We start from the raw sequence: 17,437 nt of genomic DNA, 5'->3' as shown, positions 1-17,437 counted from the left end.
TAAGTCCTTGAAGCCAATGGGTCCAGGAACAGCCAATGGGATTTTCCAGGATCGGAGGCGGGAGCTAGACACAGAGAGATCATTGGTTAGAATTTTCCGGTGCAAAGCCAATTAGAGCTCTAGTAGAGAAAACCGAAGTCCAATCGGCAGCGCCTTTGGGGGCGGGAGCAGAGACAAGGAAATGCTGTCACCGCTGTTAAACACGCACGTGGAGTTTTGTTAAAGGTATAGGGATTGCTTCACCCCAGATGGGGGTGGGAGTGGGGGCGGGAATCCCTGGGGGCTTTGGAAGAGCGCTCAGTGTTAGCACCGCCTCTGGGACTGAAGAGATTAGGGCAGGGAAGGGAGATTGGTGGGCTGTGGAGGGCAAAATGGAATTAAGGGCCAGACTGAAAGTGGCAAGGACCACAGAAAAAGGAAACAAACTGTGACTTGAGAGTGGGCGAGGTTGAAGCGATTTGTGTACCACTCATAAATTATTGTGTGGTGGGGATGAGGGGATGATCCTTTAGGGACTAGGATGAGAAAGAGACTAGGGTGAGAATGAGAAGGAGGAAGAGGGAAATTTGGAATTAAGAGATCACAGACCAAGCTGGGTACTGGTGGTTCAAGCTTTTAATCCTGCCCACTCGAGGTTGAGATCTCAGGATCATAATTAGAAGCCAGTTACCCAGCAAAAAGCTAGAAGTGGAAGTGTGACTAACGTGGCCATCCTTGGGGGGGGAAAAACTAAGGGTGTGCTACCGGCCCTGCGTTCAAGCCCCTGTACCAACACACACATACACACACACACACACACACACACACACACACACACACACACACATATCTGGACTAGGCACCAACGTGGTCTGAAAGTATGAGAATGCTGAGATGAAGTTCCTGCCCAAGAGAAGTTTATAATCTGTAGGAGAAGTAAATCTGTGAGCCAAAGAAATGTAGCTCCTGCCAGGTGTTGGTGGCTCACTCCTGTAATGCTAGCTACTCAGGAGGCTGAGATCTGAGGATCGATGTTCAAAGCCAGCCTAGGCAGGACAGTCAGAAACACTTATCTCCAATTAATCACCAGAAAACTGGAAGTGGCACTGTGGCTCAAGTGGTAGAGTACCTTGAGCTGAAGAGCTGAGAGACAGGGCCCAGACCCAAAGTTCAAGCCCCATGACTGACAAAAAAAAAAAGGAAGGAAGGAACGAAGGAAGAAAGGAGGGTAGCTCCTTAACAGATGTAAGGAAAGGGGAACAACTAGATTTGGCATGCTTGTAATTCCAGCTACTTAGGTGGCTGAGGTAGGAGGGTCAAAAGTTCAAGGCCAGCATAGACAATTAGCAAGACACCCCCCATCTCAAAACAAAAAATTAAGAAAGGGAATGATAGTGTAGCTCAGTGGTAGAACTAAGTACTTTCAGGAGACTCTGAGTTCAGTCCTTAGTATCAAAAGTGTGTGTGTGTGTGACAAAAACAAGGGCAAACAGCCTACATATAGAGAGCAGTTTGTACACTGGCACAGGAGAGCAGTTTGTACACTGGCACAGGGTAGTGGGATTTGAACTTAGGGCCTGTGCACACTGTTCTTTAGATTTTTTGCTCAGGGCTGGCACTCTACCACTTGAGCTACACCTCCACCTACAGCTTTTTGGTGGTTAATTGGAGATAAGATTCACTTAGAGCTGGTGCCAGTACTCATGCCTGTAATCCTGGCTCCTCAGAGGCTGAGATCTGAGGATCTCTGTTCAAAGCCAGCCCGGGCAGGAAAATCCAAGAGACTCTAATCTCCAATAAACCACCAGAAAATGGAAGTGGAACTGTGGTTCAAGTGATAGAGCGCTTGCCTTGAGCTGAAGAGCTGAGGGACAGTTTCCAGGCCCAGATTTCAAACCCCATAACCAACAACAACAAAAAAAAAGAAAAAAAGAAAAAAAAGATTTGATTAGATTTGTCTGCCTGGGCTGGTTTTATAATAGGATCCTCAAACCTCAGCCACCTGACTAGCTAAGATTACGTGTGAACCTTGCAGTGATTCTGTTTTTATTTATTTATTTATTGCTGGTTATGGAACTGAAACTCAGGGCCTGAGGGCTGTCACTGAGCTCTTTTGCTCAAGGCTAGCTCTACCACTTTGAGCCAGTGTCACTTCAGTTTTCCAGTGATTTATTAGAGACAAGAGTCTCACAGACTTTCCTGTAAATCTTCAGATCTCAGCCTCCTAAGTATTCCTAGGATTCCTAATCCTCCTAGGATTACAGACTGAGCAATCAGCACCCGGCTGATTTTTTTTTTTTTTGGTCGGTCATGGGCCTGAACTCTGGGACTGGGTGCTGTCCCTCAGCTCAAGGCTAGAGCTCTACCACTTGAGCACTTGAGCCACAGTGCCACTTCCAGCTTTTTCTTCTTATGTGGTACTGAGGAATTGAACCCAGAGCCTCATGCATGCAAGGCAAGCACTCTACCACTGAGCCACCTTCCCAGCCCGATGGGGCTTGAATTCTGGGCCTGGATGCTGTCCCTCAGCTCCAAGCGCTTTGTCACTTGAGCAACCTTACCACTTCCGGTTTTCTGGTGGTTAATTGGAGATGAGTCTCTCCAGGGCTGGGAAGTGGCTCAGTGGTAGAGTGCTTGTCTCCACATGCATGAGGCCCTGGCTTTGGTCCCTCAGCACCACATAAGCAGAAAAAAGCTAGAAGTGGTGCTGTGGCTCAAGTGGTAGAGTTCTAGCCTTGAGCTGAAGAGCTGAAGGACAGCGCCAGAGTTCAGGCCCCATGACAGGACCCCACAAAAAAAAAAGAAAAAAAAAAAGAAACTGGGGGAGGACTAGGAATGTAGCTCAGTGGTGGAGCACAAAAAAAAGATATAGATAGATAGGTAGGTAGGTGGATAGATAGATAGATATCTAGATAGAGAGATAGGAAAAAAGTGCTAGATTCCAGATAGCTTCTTTCTCTCCCTTGATAATTGCCAAGGAAGTTTGCAGCTGACTCCTTTTCTATATTTTCCCTTTGTTTTGAAGATAATGAGTAGGCTTGTGTTGTTCTTTTCTGCTTCATAGGATTTAGTGTCAGATCACAAAGCAGCCCTGCAGATCATGAGGACAGGGAAGGAAGAAGGCTGCTCATGATACCAATGCAACTCCCAGCCAGGGTTTTCTGAGTGGGAGAAATGATTTTTTTTTCTTTTACTGATATAAGTATTTCTTTTAACCCTACCATCCTCAAACTTCGTGTGTGTGTGTGTGTGTGTGTGCGTGTGTGTGTGTGTGTGTGTGTGTGTGTGTGTGTGTGTGTGTGTGTGTGTGTGTGTGTGTGTGTGTTTTGCCAGTCCTGGGGCTTGAACTCAAGAGCCTAGACACTGTCCCTGAGCTTCTTTTGCTCAATGCTAGCACTCTACCATTTGAGCCACAGCACCACTTCCAGCTTTTCTGTGTATGTAGTACTGAGGAATTGATCCCAGAGCTTCATGCATGCTAGTCAAGCACTATACCACTAAGCCACATTCCCAGCCTACGATAAATTCTTTTTTTTTTTTCTTTTTTGTGGGTTGTGGGGCTTGAACTTTTGAATCTAGGCGCTCTCCCTCAGCTCTTCAGCTAAAGGCTAGCTAGCACTCTACCACTTGAGCCACAGTGCTACTTCCGGTTTTCTGAGTCTTTTTTTTTTTTGTTGTTGTTGTTTTTTGGGTCCGGTCGTGGGGCCTGAACTCTGGGCCTGGGCGCTGTCCCTCAGCTCTTCAGCTGAAGGCTAGTGCTCTACCACTTGAGCCACAGCGCCACTTGTGGCTTTTTTCTTTTTCTTATGTGGTGCTGAGGAATCGAACCCAGGGCCTCAGGCATGCAAGGCAAGCCCTCTACCACTGAGCCACCTTCCCAGCCCGTGGACTTTCCTTCCCAGGCTAGCTTTGAACCGTGATCCTCACATCTCAGCCTCCTGAGTAGCTAGGATTACATGCATGAGTCACTAGTGCCTGGCTATATAAATTCTTTAACTCCCTCTAACTCAGGCATCCTATGTGAGGCAGGGTAGTCAACTGACTAGTCTAATGCCAGGGTCCATCTATCTGTTGGTCTCTTATTGTCACACAGACTTTATTATGTAGAGAAAGGACCTCCATAGTACTAACAAAGAAGAAATCAAGTACAGAGAACCTGGCTCCATCTGAGATTTATGTCATTTTATTTTTCAGCCATGGTGGTCGACTGACTCTAAGGAAAAGCTACTTGCCAGCAGTGCAAGTGCTGGTAACCAAAAAAGGGGAATGGACAGTTAAGGAGCTCCAGCACTCCTCAGCAGAGCTGCAACCCTGGCTGGCCTTCTGAGGGTGAGTTAAATGCAGTTCTCTGCTTGCCTGAGGTGAACTTGCTTCTGCTTTCAGCTTGGGTGAGGCACACCCTTACTTCTCAGTAATTAAAACAAACAAAAAATGGGCTGAGAGGCATGCTTTCAGTAGTAGAACATCTTAAATACATGAGAGGACCCGAGTTCAAAACCCACCCCCAAAAAAGTTCCCACAAACTATCACTTCTGCACACCCTTACTCAAACCAAAAGGCACCAGTCCTGGATGGTGGGAAAGGAGACAGAAGGCAGAATCTGGAGCCAGCAGAATCTAGGCTCCCCAGCCTTTAGTTGCTAGGCTCTCTGCTTGGATCTCTACCTCAGGAAGGTAGCCTTCTCTGGCCCTTAGGGAACTGCATTTGCTAAGGACCCTGGGCCTTCTGGAAGTGGCTGGGCCAAGGCGTCTCCTCCCTGCTTTCCAAGCTTCTTGCTAATGGGTTATGAAGCCAAAGCTCTCCTGGGCAGGGGCAGTGAGTGCAGAAGTCAGGAGGAAGTCCTGCTGTGCCCTGCCTCAATGAGACCTGCTTTATGGTAGAGCCAACAGTGGCTCCTGGATGCAAAAAGCAGAAACGCCTCTGACATCTCTGGAAGTGCTGAGAGCCTGAGCTGTAAGGTGAGGTACAGGTGCTCACAGCCCCTTTTGGGCTATGGCCTAGGTTCGTCGGGACCCCCTTTTCCCAGCCCCCTGAGTTAAAAGACAAAGGAAGCCCAACTGCCAAGGAGCAGACTTTGCCTCAGGCAACTAAATTTATTAGCAAGAAAAAATTTTGCCAGCCCAGCACTGACCAACAAAGTACATCGTTAATAAAGGATAACAAATCTGTCACTTAATTCATAAAACATACCTCAAGCAGTTACAACTAAAAATAAAGTTGGATTTTAATTTAAAAGCCTCAAAAATAACAAGCAATATGTTTTTCTTAAAACATGTTGTAGACACAATCGTCTATTATACAATATACACTGTACACAGTAGAGCTTGGGCAGCTGGGGCAGCAAGATGGGGAGGGAGAAGGTTAGGATGGGAAATGTTTTTATGTCAAGTCAGATCTGAGTTGAAATGCTGTGTCACTTAGAAAAGAAAACTGCTAGAGGGAGAAAAAAATTCCTATGTTCATCATTGCCCCCCAAATCCTAAATCAAAAAAGGCATGGGAGAGATGAATACCAAGGAAAAGAAGAAGGGAGCAATTAAATAAAACTTCTTTAAAGCACACACATACACAGTGTTCATCATCTGAAGTACAGAGTATAAGGCAACGTTCTCCATAGAAAAAGGGGAGCAGGGAAGAGTCCGAGGACATCTGACCTTTGAAGTAGGAAGTTGGAATGTCTGGAGGAGCGCCATGGCAGGGCTGGGCAGTGGAGTGGAGGTGGCCTCCCAAGCCTCTGCAGAGATGAGTGCCAGTGGGAGGCTGGGTACAAGGTCCCAGGGCATCCCTAGTGACTGAAGGGGCCAGGGAGGCACACCCAGGAGGAGAGCATGGCAAGATGGGACTCCGGCAGTGTTGGGAGTGTCAGGAGTGGGGTGGGGCAGGGCGGGGCTCACTTTGCTCCTTGAAGGAGTGAAATGCATGTTTTTCCTTTGGAAATAGGGTTCCCATGCGTCCTAGTTTAGAACGTCTCAATGGGCATGGCCAGCATCCATGGTCTGGGCAGGCCAGGAGCTCTTGGTGAGAAGGGAAGGGCCAGGGCAGAGCCAAGGGCTTCAGAAGGAAGAGAGCAGAGCCCCCTCCTGTGGGGACACAGTTGCAGAACAGGATGAGGTGAGGGCAGCTGTGGGTGCCTGTCTGCCGGGGCCCAGGCCACACAGATGAAGGATTGCATCTTCAAGGTCTCCCACTTCAGTCACTCTTATAAGTTCTTCGTGACCAGGTGGGTCTTGTAATGCTTGGTAAGGTGGTCACTCCTCATGAAGCGCTTCTGACACTGGGCACACTCGAAGCGTTTGTCCCCTGGAAGAGGAGATGTTGGTCACCTACACAGTCCCTGTGGAGCCACCCCAAAAAGGAGGAGCACACGTGACAGGCTCTTAGTAAAGCCAACTGGTTTTGTCTCCACACTCTGTCTACCTCCTGCTTATAGGATTCCTCCCTGTGATCTGTTGATCTAGCTCTTTGACCAATTCTCACTTCTCTGACCCACACACCAACAGTGTGCTTTGTTCTAGTCCTTGTCCCACTGTGCTTGAGCACCTGCACCTCACACATCAGGATGCTCACTTTCTTTGTTCTGCTCTGTGCCCCTTGAACTTTACATGTGGATCAACATCTTCTCCCTTTTAGGGAAACCCCACACTGCCCTCTAGTCTTGCCAATCCTGAGCATGCATACCCCGACCCAGACTAGGTCAGCTGCTGTTCAATGTTTACTTTTCACTTCAGTAGGGAGTGGGGTAATCACCTATCCAGGAGCTACAGGGATAGGGGTCTAACTCACAGGAGCAATCACTACAGCTGTTTGTAAAGCGCCACACACAAATCCCTGGACATGCTCAAGAAAACTTCAGATGACAGGTGAACATTTTTCTGTAGTTTTGTATTTTTCTGTCCCAGTACACTAAAACATTTAACTATGATATCAAACCCATGGTATCAAAAACAGTATTGCCTAGTATATAAATGAGTAAAAAAGATAAAGCAACTAAGGGAAAATCAATAGGGAGATGACAGCAAGAGAGCAGCATGGGACAGCAGGGTACTTGTACATTACATCTGTGCTTATTAACAGCTCTGGAGGAATGGCAGAGGTTATGTGATACAATGACATGCTTTGAGGACACTGTGATACAGACATGGCTTGAAAGAACTCTCCAGGTAGCCTGGACAGTTGGTAGTCTTGCTAAGTGTGTTGGGAGTGATGAGGCACGGAGGGCAACAGTGAGGGTGCAGCAGGTAGCTGACCTGTGTGAGTACGAGCATGCCTTTGGAGCTCGTCGCTTCTTGTGAACCTCTTCCCACAGAAGAACCAATTGCAGACGAAGGGCCGCTCGCCAGTGTGCAGGCGCACATGGGCTCGCAGTAAAGACGTCTTCCGGAAGGTCTTGCCGCAGTCAGGGATGTGGCACACATGCTTCTTCTTGCCCTGCTCTCCAGACCTGAGAATTGGTTGAGAGTGGGGTGGAAGAGACAGGAAGTGGGGAAGGAGGAGGTAGAACAGGAAGTGGGGGGTCAGGATGAAGAGCACAGAAAAGGCAGGAGGCCAGTGGCATGAAGCCACCAGTTGCCTCTGCATTTGGGCCACCTCAAAGTCCTGAGCAACTGTCCCATGGGCGGGCGTGGGGGGTGGGGGTGGGGTTAGGGAACAGGGTACATACCAGACTGCTAGTTTGATCCCAACTCTTGAATTACCTCTTTTCCCCATCTTTGCAGTTGGGACACGTGCAGGCCATGCGCCGCCGCTTCTCCCCAGGCTGGGCCTCTCCCGCCAAGGCCTGCTCCATCTGCAGCTGGATCTGGGTGGGGCTCAGCCCACTGATGGTGAGGTTGTTTCCAGAAACGTTCTGCACTGTCAGCTGCTGCTGCCCTGTGAGAAGGACAGAGAAGGACACAACTCAGGGCAGGAAGCCTGAAACCTCAGGTCAGTCTCTTCCTTCCGTAGATGGTAAGGATGATCATCAGGGCAGGTAATATTTTTTAGAGCCAGCCTATCAGACACCTTAAACAGACTCATAATTGTTACATGGATTCAGAGTCAGCCAATTCTCTGGACCACTACACTCCACTGGCAGCATTTACTTGAAGACAGTGTTTACTTGATTTCAGTAAGGAAGTTTATCTTGTCTTGGGAACATTCTTCCTGAATCTGTCCAGCCTGTGTTCTAGTGAGCTATCAACTCTGTTTTCAAGGAAGTCTTCAAGGACTTCTGTTTGTGTGAGAAAAAAAAGCAAAAAAGCCGGGGGCTGGTGGTTCACGCCTATAATCCTAGCTACTCAGGTAGCTGAGATCTGAGGATCACAGTTTAAAGCCAGCCCTGGCAGGAAAGTCTTGAGACTCTTATCTCCAATAACTACCAGAAAACTGGAAATGGCACTGTGGCTCAAGTGGTAGAGTGCTCGTCTTGAGCTGAAGAGTTGAGGGACAGCGCCTAGGCCGAGCTCAAGCCCCATGACCAACAACAAGAACAAAAAAGAAAAAAGAAAAGGGTGAGGAAAAAGTTCTATGACTGAGAAATCAAGTCCTCTTGAACAGTTTTCCCTTCTTCCTTTTGTAGTCCCAATGGGAAAAAACAAATGCCTAAAGTGCTAAGAATTAAGGACTAAAAAGAGTAGAGTTTCAGAAAGCCCCCACTGCCTTGAAAACCCCCTCACCCAACTGCAGACTGCAAAGAATTCTTTCTCTCTTTTTTTTTTTTTTTTTGAGTCTTAGGGCTTTAACTCAGGGACTGGGCTCTGTTCTTGAGCCTCTTTGTACTCAAAGCTAGCGCTCTAACACTTGAGCCACAGCACCACTTCTAGCTTTTTCTGAGTAGGTTTACTAGAGATAGAGTCTCACTTACTTTCCTGCCGAGGCTGGCTTTGAACTGCAATCCTCAGATCTTAGCCTCCTAAGTAGCTAGGATTATAGGCGGGAAACTGGCGCCTAGCAAAGAACTTTTTCCTAGGAAACTCCAATGTATCCTTTGATTATTTTGATTATTGCCCAGGATTTTTTATTTTTATTTTTTGGTCGGTCGTGGGGCCTGAACTCTGGGCCTGGGCCCTGTCCCTCAGCTCTTCAGCTCAAGGCTAGCACTCTACCACTTGAGCCACAGCGCCACTTCCGTATTTTTCTGCTTATGTGATGCTGAGGAATCAAACCCTGGGCCTCATGCGTGCAAGCAAGCACTCTACCACTGAGCCACTTTCCCAGCCCCCTCTCCCCCACCCCCCCAGGCTGCTTTCAGTGTAAAATATCACTAATGAACTGACATGCAGCATAGCTGTCCCACTGCTGAGGGCTCTTCCTTTCCTCCCAAGCTCAACACCAGTCTTTCTAAGAAGCCCTCTTGACTTCCTTTACCTGGAGTTTCTCAGGAACATCTGTCTTTGGTCTGGACCAAAATAATTTGCATAATTAGTGTGTTACTTAGAAAGTTTTCCTGGGCATGTCTAGTTTTCTCCATCCTATTCAAGGTCTGAAGTTGTCAGATGGGGGTGGGGCAGCATGTGACTTACCCTATCCCACAGTACTACTGTAAGGACTATGTGGGAAGACATACATGGGCCTACTCTTAGGCCGGAGGAACCAGGCAAACAATGGGTAGCATCCTCACTGCTGCTACTGGGAAGCCTCAGGCTTGCCCAGTTCCCACATTCTGGGCACACAGCTCTGCTGCCACCACCTTGGCCATAGGCCTTCTCTCACCGCCCGTGTTGGTGATGGTGACAGGCACACCCTGGACTTGGACACCATTGATGTTGATGGTCTGCATGGCTTGGGCAGCTGCCGCCAGCTGTGCAGCATTCAGGCTGATGATGCTTCCAGCAGGTGCAATCTTTGGCAGGGGACGCTCTTTTCGGAGAATTGCAGCAGAATGCTTTTTGCTGGTCCCACTCAGATGGTGAGCTCTGGGTGCAGGGCTGCTACAGGTCGTGGTTGAAGTGGCTGCAGCTGTTGCGGGGGGGCTGTCCTGGACGAGGACAGTCTGCACCTCCCCAGAAGGTGTTCGGATATAGACCTGAGAGGGCCAAAAAGAAGTGAGTGTCCTAGAGAGTATCTATCCCCTGAATGAGAACTAAGCATCTCTGTCAGCCCCAATTCCTACAGCGTGCCCAAATCTACATTAATACACTGTTAACCTTCACCAAGGGCTGATGGCCTCCCTATACTAAGCTGGCTATGGAACTGAAAACTTTATTTACTTAACATAGAAAAATATGTTCTAGCTGGGTTTCAGTGACTCATGCCTATAATCCTAACTACTCAGGAGGCTGAGATCTGAGGATTGTGGTTCAAAGCCAGCCCAGGCAGGAAAGTCTGTGAGACTCTTTATCACCAATTAACCACCGGAAATGATGCTGTGGCTCAAGTGGTAGAGTGTTCGCCTTGAGCTGAAGAGTTGAGGGACAGTGCCCAGGCCCAGAGTTCAAGCCCCATGACCAACAAAAAAAAAATATGTTCTCCTAGAACTGGAGAATCAGATGGCAGTATACTATGAATGATCATCAAATAAAAATAGTCCTTAATAGCCATAGGTTAATAGAAACAATTTCTCTCCAATTTACAATGACATAAAGGGAAAAGTATCATTGTTAATGAGTTAATGGGAAATGTGAGGAGGGATTCTGTGGGGGGAGGACAGCAGCAAACTGGCAGAGGAAGCTAAAGAGCCCATGGGACTGGTTATATGGGAGGAGTCTTATCCAGAAAAATCAAGGAAGAATAATGGGAGTGAGGTCTCCTGACAGAGAGAAGGGAGTTACAAATACAGAGAAAGCTAGAGGAAACCCTGTGGTGTCAGATAGAATTAGAAACATTGGTGGAAATGCAGGGGTTTTAATAAACAGAAATATAAGTAAAAATGTGTACCTGTATGTCTGCATATGATCTGTATCTATTTGTACTTCTTAGCTATAACCACCAAGAAGGCCTTAGCATCTAAATCCCATGCTCTACTAATAGGAACAAGGACTCCTTGGGGACAGAGCTGATTTTCAGGGTTGGAGCAGGGAAGATGGAAGAGCCTGGAACAACTGTTGTACTGGGAAGTAAGGAAATACAGCATGGTAAGACTGTGCAAAAAGAATATAAACTGGCTTGAAGGGGCTTATATGTACGCCAAAATAATTATATTAACCCACACAATCTCAGGCTTGTCAGGGCATTGAATAGGCTAACCCGTGAGGGCTTGAACTCCTGGTTCCTGGATACTTTAATACTGAGTGACACACTAGAGCTGTGACAGTCTGTTCTTCCTTTTTGCAAGAGCCAAACTTGGGTCTTGAATAAAATACGAATCCCTGAGTCTCTACTGAAAAATAAATGAATGAAAAAGAGAATGATAGAATATAATAGGAATTATAACTTCCGATAAGAGCAACCAGGACTCCAAAGAGAAATGGTTATTTTAAGGCCACAGTTGGGAAGATACAAGTTATGAAATTTTGACACATGGATCAACCTTTAGAACATGCTAAAGAAACTAGTCACAAGATCACCTATAGGGACAGGGTGTGACTCAAGTGGTAGACTGCCTGTCTAGCCAGCATGAGGCCTAAGTTTAAACCTAGTACTGCCAAAAACAATAAGACCAACCACCATATGAATACATTTATACACAGTGTTCACAATTTAGGCAACAGAGAAGCAGTGGCTGAGGGGAGAAAAGTGGAAAGGAGTAAATTAAACAATGTGGCACAACCATACTACATAATAATGTAAAGAAACTCAAAATCACTGAAACGTACACTTTAATAGGGCAAATTTTATGGCAAATAAATACCTCGACTGAGCTGAAGAAAGCGGTGGGAGGGGAAAGGACAGGCTTATGTCAAATGGGAATAAGAGCCAACCTGAAGGAGTTTCAAATGGCCAAAGTCAGAACAGTTAGAGCAACAAAACTGACTTATAACCTGAAGTATAAAATAATTATACATTAGTACATACAAATATTAATGAGGAAAAAGAGACAAATTCTCCTTCAGAGGGATTCCAAATAAAATGTGTAGATAAACCTCTTTTAGGGCTGGGAAGGCAGTTTAGTGGTAGAGTGCTTGCCTAGCATGCATGAAGCCCGAAGTACCACATAAACAGAAAAAGCTTGAAGTGGCTGTGTGGCTCAAGCGGTAGAGTGCTAGCCTTGAGCAGAAAGAAGCTCAGGGACAGTGCCAGGCCCTCTTTCAAACCCCAGGACTGGCAAAAAAAAACCCCAAACAAACCTCTTCTAGGATACAGAACCTAATTCCCATTCCCGGTCCCCAGGTTGCAAGACTTAGCTTTATTGCCAAATAGAGAAAAACAGGAAAAATCTCGACTTGCAATGAAGATACCTGGCAAACAATTACCAAGTAATAAGTGCTAACACTGCCAGGAGTGTTCTGTTTTCCTGATAAGAGTGTGAGGGACATTTTTGCCCCTGCTACTTTTTTTTTTTTTTTTTTTTTTTGTCCATCGTGAGGCTTGAACTCTGGGCCTTGGGGCTTTCCCTTAGCTTTTCAGCTCAAGGCTAGTGCTCTCCTACTTGAGCCACAGTGCCACTTCCAGTTTTCTGGTGGTTTATTAGAGATAAGAATCTCATGGACTTTGCTGCCTCTGCTGGCTTTGAACCACGATCCTCAGATCTCAGCCTCCTGAGTAGCTAGGATTATAGGAATGAGCTACCAGCAGCCAGCTAACCTCTGCTACTCTTTACAGAAACCTCTAACTTTAACTTCACTTAGTAATCACCTGAAATCTAGGAAAGATAGGACTGACTGATAACATTTTTATGAAAAGGGACTGAAACTACCACTAAGAAACAATGAAGGGAAGGTGGCTCAGTGGTAGAGCGCTTGCCTTGCATGGGTTCGATTCCTCAGCACCACATAAGCAAAAAGAAAAAAGCTGGAAGTGGTTCTATGACTCAAGTTCTATGACTCAAGCTAGCCTTGAGCTGAAGAGGTGAGGGACAGTGCCCAGGTCCAGAGTTCAGGCCCCATGACTGGACCCAAAAGAAAAAAAAAAAAAAAAAAGAAAGAAACAATGGAGCATTCACAGAACAAACCACTACCTGGCAAGGAAGACTTCTTTATCGAGCCCAGTGATGTTAACTTCTTGGAACTCCTCCCAAATAGGGATTGAATTACCGGTCAACCAGGCCTTACTTGGACCAAGACTGTTGTAACTATGCATATCTTCTCACTCCTGCCCCAAATTCTCCATATTTAACCTAAAGCTCATTTCTATTCCCTGAAGACTGCTTGAAGTTGATGGCAATAAGTAGATCTTACATGGAACTCCTGGAGTTTGGGCCTGGGGTCTAAAACACTGCTTTATACTATAGAGGTAAAATTTACTTAGGGCGGGGGAGAGGGGACTGAAGTATACAGAGGTGAAAGGGGAATCATAGTAGCAAACTTTGCTTGAATGATTCAGGGAAAAAGTTCTTTGTAAAGAACTTTCTTCTATGACTTTTTATTTATTTTTGGTCAGTCGTGGGGCTTCAACTCTGGGTTTAGGCACTGTCCCTCAGCTCTTCAGCTCAAGGCGAATGCTCTAGCACTTGAGCCACAGTGCCACTTCTGGTTTTCTAGTGGTTTATTGGAGATAAGAGTCTCACCGACTTTCCTGCCAGGGATGGCTTTGAACTGTGATCCTCAGATCTCAGCCTGAGTAGCTAGGATTACAGGTGTGAGCCACTGGCACCGGCTTCTTCTATGACTTTAATTAGGGTTATTTATTTATTTATTGGTAGTACTAGGTTTAAACTCAGGACTTTGTACTCTACCACTTCAGCTATGCCCCCAGTCTTGGGGTTATTTATTTATTTATTTTTTTGCCAGGCCTAGGGCTTGAACTCAAGGCCTGGGCACTGTCCTTGAGCTCCTTTTGCTCAAGCCTAGCACTCTACCACTTGAGCCACAGCACTACTTCTGGCCTTTTCTATTTATGTGGTATGAGGAATCGAACCCAGGGCTTCATGCTTGCTAGGCAAGCACTCTACCACTAAGCCACATTCCCAGCCCTCTTGGGGTTATTTTTATTTCCTGAGTTACTGAGGACTATCTTTCAATTAAAAACAAACAAACAAGCTGGGTGCTAGCAGCTCACATCTGTAATCCTAGCTACTCAGGAAGCTGAGATCCGAGGATTACTGTTTGAAACCAGCCTGGGCAGGAAAGTTCATGAGACTCTTATCTCCAATAAACTACTGAGAAAAAGCTGGAAGTGGTACCATGGCTCAAGTGGCAGAGTGCAAGCCCTGAGAAAAAGAATCTCAGGGCCGGGCGCTGGTGGCTCAGCCTGTAATCCTAGCTACTCAGGAGGCTGAGATCTGAGGATCACGGTTCAAAGCCAGCCCGGGCAGGAGAGACCGTGAGACTCCTATCTCCAATAAAACCACCAGAAAACTGGAAGTGGCGCTGTAGCTCAAGTGGTAGAGCGCTTGCTTTGAGCTGAAGAGCTGAGGGACAGCACCCAGGCCCAAAGTTCAAGCCCCATGACCGACAAAAAAAAAAAAGAATCTCAGGGACAGTGCCTAAGCCCTGAGTTCAAGTCCCAGGACCCACACAGAAAAACAACAACAAACAAAAAACCTCACTGTCATCCTTAAATACCAAAATCTCTTAACTATTTCTTTTTTTTTCTTTTCTTTTTCTTTTTTTTTTTTTTTTGTCGGTTGTGGGGCTTGAACTCTGGGCTTGGGTACTGTCTCTTAGCTCTTCAGCTCAAGTCCAGCACTCTACCACTTGAGCCACAGCCCTACTTCCGGTTTTCTGAGTGGTTCATTGGTGATAAGAGTCTCACAGACTTTCCTGCCCAGGCTGGCTTTGAACTGTGATCCTTAGATCTCAGCCTCCTGAGTAGCTAGGATTACAGGCATGAGCCACCAGTGCCTGGCTATTGTTATTTTTATATCTATGGAGGGGGGTATTGTTTTTGAGACAGGATTTCCCTAGATAGTATGCCTTGAGCTCCTAATCTTTCCACCTGATCTTTCTGCCTGGTCTCTGGAGTGCTAGGAATATAGATGTATGCCAGCACACTCTGCTTAACAAAGCTTTTTTTTAAAGGTTAGGTAATAAATATTTTAGGCTTTGTAGACCATAGTTTTTGACTCGGCTACTAACTCTGCTATTATAGTACAAATGACTGTGTCAGTATTCTAATGAAACTTTCTTTAAAAAAAAAAGTAGGGACCAGATGTAACCTGAAGGCTAAAGTCTACCAAAAATTTTCCTTGACAGTCCTGGGGCTTGAACTCAGGGCCTGGGTACTGTCTCCGAGCTTCTCTGCTTTTTTTTGCTCAAGGCTAGCATTCTACCACTTGAGCCACAGCACCAATTCTGGCTTTTTCTGTTTAGGTGGTATTGAGGAATTGAATCCAGGGCTTCATGAATGCTAGGCAAGCGCTCTACCACTAAGCCACATCCCTAGTCCCCCTGAACTTATTTTGCTCAAGGCTAGCACTCTACCACTTGAGTCACAGTGCTACTTCTGGCTTTTTCTGTTTATGTGGTACTGAGGAATCAAACCCAGGACTTAATGAATGCTAGGCAAGCACTCTACCAATAAGCCACATTTTCAGCCCTAGGAATTTATTTAACTACAAAAGTGGAAATAGTTTAGATATAGTTAATAGGCATTAGTTGTATAACTGTCAAACTTTCAACACACTAGAACAAAGATTAGGTAATCATTTTAAAATGTTTTAGCTAAATATTTTTTTTTGGCAATAGCTAAATCTTTATGCGTCTGTATTATTTCCTCAGGAAGACCTGGCTTACGTCTTGCCTCCATCAACTCAAGATGTGGGACTTCACAGAAAGGAAGGCAACACTGCTGCCATCTGCACACCTGAACAGGTATCACTCAGTATTTCAGTGATAATGGGACCTCATATATATATGATATATATATATATATATAAAATAAATGATTTGTAAAACAAATCAAAGCTAGTTGGGCACCAATGGTCTGTATCTGTAACTAGCTACTCAGAAGGCTGAGATCTGAGGATCAAAGTTTGAAGCCAGCTTGGGCAAGAAAGTCCATCAGATTCTTATCTCCAATTAACTACCAAAAAGTCAGAAGTGGAGCTGTGGCTAGGTGTTAGAGAATTAGCCTTGAACAAAAAGAGCTACTCAGGACTGAGATCTGAGGATCACAGTTCAAAGCCATCCTGGGCAGGAAAGTCCAGTGAGACTCCCATAACCACTCAGAAAACAGGAAGTGTTGCTGTGGCTCAAGTGCTAGAGCACTAGCCTTGGGCTGAAGAGCAGAGGGACAGTGCCCAGACTCAGAGTTCAAGCTCCATGACTGACCAAAAAAAAAAGAGAGAGAGCCAGGCATCGGTGGCTCCCACCTGTAATCCTAGCTACTCAGGAGCCTGAGATCTAAGAATCACGGTTCAAAACCAGCCTGAGCAGGAAAGTTCATGAGACTCTTATCTCCATAAAGCACCAGAAAACCAGAAGTGGTGCTGTGACTCACGTGGTAGAGCTCTAGCCTTGAGTTGTTGAAGAGCTGAGGGACAGCGTTCAAGCCCCACCACCACTACCACCACCACCAACAAAAAAGAGCTCAAGGACAATGCCCATGCCCAGGGTTCAAGCCCCAGGATTGGCATCACAAAATAAAACAAAAGCTGATCACTGGTGGCTCACACCTTTAATTCTAGTTACTCAGGAGGCTTAGATCCGTGACCACAGGTCTGAAGGATCACAATCTGAAGCCAGATTGGGCAGACAAATCTGTTATCTCAATAACCAGCAAAAAAATGGGTTGGAGGCTGACTAAAGTAGTAGAGCCTCAGCCATGAACAAAACCCCTGAGTTCAAGCTCTAGTACCAGCCCCCCTCCCCCCCCCAAAAAAAATCAGCTCGCAATATGCCACAGGGTAGTGGCACTCTACTGTAGACTTCTAACTTCCTCCTGTGTGACTTATGTCCCCAGCTTCGTGTCAAGGGCAAACCTCTGTCACTTACTCCTTTCTTTATATAGATAATGTAACTTTAGTTTAAATATTCCTGATATAAGCTGCTCCTACCTATTGTTTTTCTTGTCATTAACAAGGATCAGAATGTTTCTCATTTCTTACTTTACATCAAATTCTATGGCTCTTACTGGGATTTCTTCATTCTTGCTATTGTTCTGAGTAATTCTACAATAAAAAATGAACTTTATTACTAAAATATATAATCTGCTGTTAATTAATCCCCCAAGACATTCCATAAAGAAAAAGAACAAGCCAGGTGCCAGTGGCTCACACCTGTAATCTATCTCCTCAGAAAGTTGAGATCTGAGATTTGAAGTTCAAAGCCAGTCTGGGCAGAAAAGTAAGATTCTATCTCCAATCAGCCAGCAAAAACACTAAACTAGAGGTGTGGCTCAAATGACAGAGTGCCAAAAAAGTAAGTGAAAGCATAAAACAGAGTGAAAAAAATAAGTGAAAGCATAAGGTACTGAGTTCAAGCCCCAGTACTAGGACAGGAGAA

General features: G+C 45.9%; 1 protein-coding gene and 1 long non-coding RNA gene across 10 annotated transcripts in view; one reads left to right on the top strand and one right to left on the bottom strand.

Moving 5' to 3' along the window:
* The first annotated feature begins 168 nt into the window (after positions 1-168).
* On the top strand, positions 169-15,928 carry LOC138831104 (uncharacterized). Its single transcript, XR_011373108.1, has 5 exons — positions 169-225; positions 4,174-4,308; positions 7,694-7,901; positions 10,926-11,029; positions 15,713-15,928. It is a non-coding gene; the product is annotated as an uncharacterized lncRNA (long non-coding RNA).
* Sp2 (Sp2 transcription factor) overlaps positions 5,048-17,437 on the bottom strand; it is a 29,497-nt gene continuing 17,107 nt past the window's right edge. For all 9 annotated transcript variants that reach the window (XM_070028226.1, XM_070028222.1, XM_070028228.1 and 6 more), the window contains 4 exons: positions 9,669-9,981; positions 7,673-7,847; positions 7,226-7,419; positions 5,048-6,278 (listed from right to left, as the gene is read on the bottom strand). In XM_070028226.1, the coding sequence (XP_069884327.1) occupies positions 6,178-6,278; positions 7,226-7,419; positions 7,673-7,847; positions 9,669-9,981 (783 nt within the window). In that variant the 3' untranslated portion in view covers positions 5,048-6,177. The remainder of the gene's footprint in view (positions 6,279-7,225; positions 7,420-7,672; positions 7,848-9,668; positions 9,982-17,437) is intronic.

The sequence above is a fragment of the Dipodomys merriami genome, unplaced genomic scaffold (assembly GCF_024711535.1).
Source record: "Dipodomys merriami isolate MVZ:Mamm:240054 unplaced genomic scaffold, mDipMer1.0.p SCAF_19, whole genome shotgun sequence".
NCBI classification, from domain to species: Eukaryota; Metazoa; Chordata; class Mammalia; order Rodentia; family Heteromyidae; genus Dipodomys; species Dipodomys merriami.
Note: the sequence above shows the minus strand (reverse complement) of the source record. Positions and strands in the feature narration are given on the sequence as shown.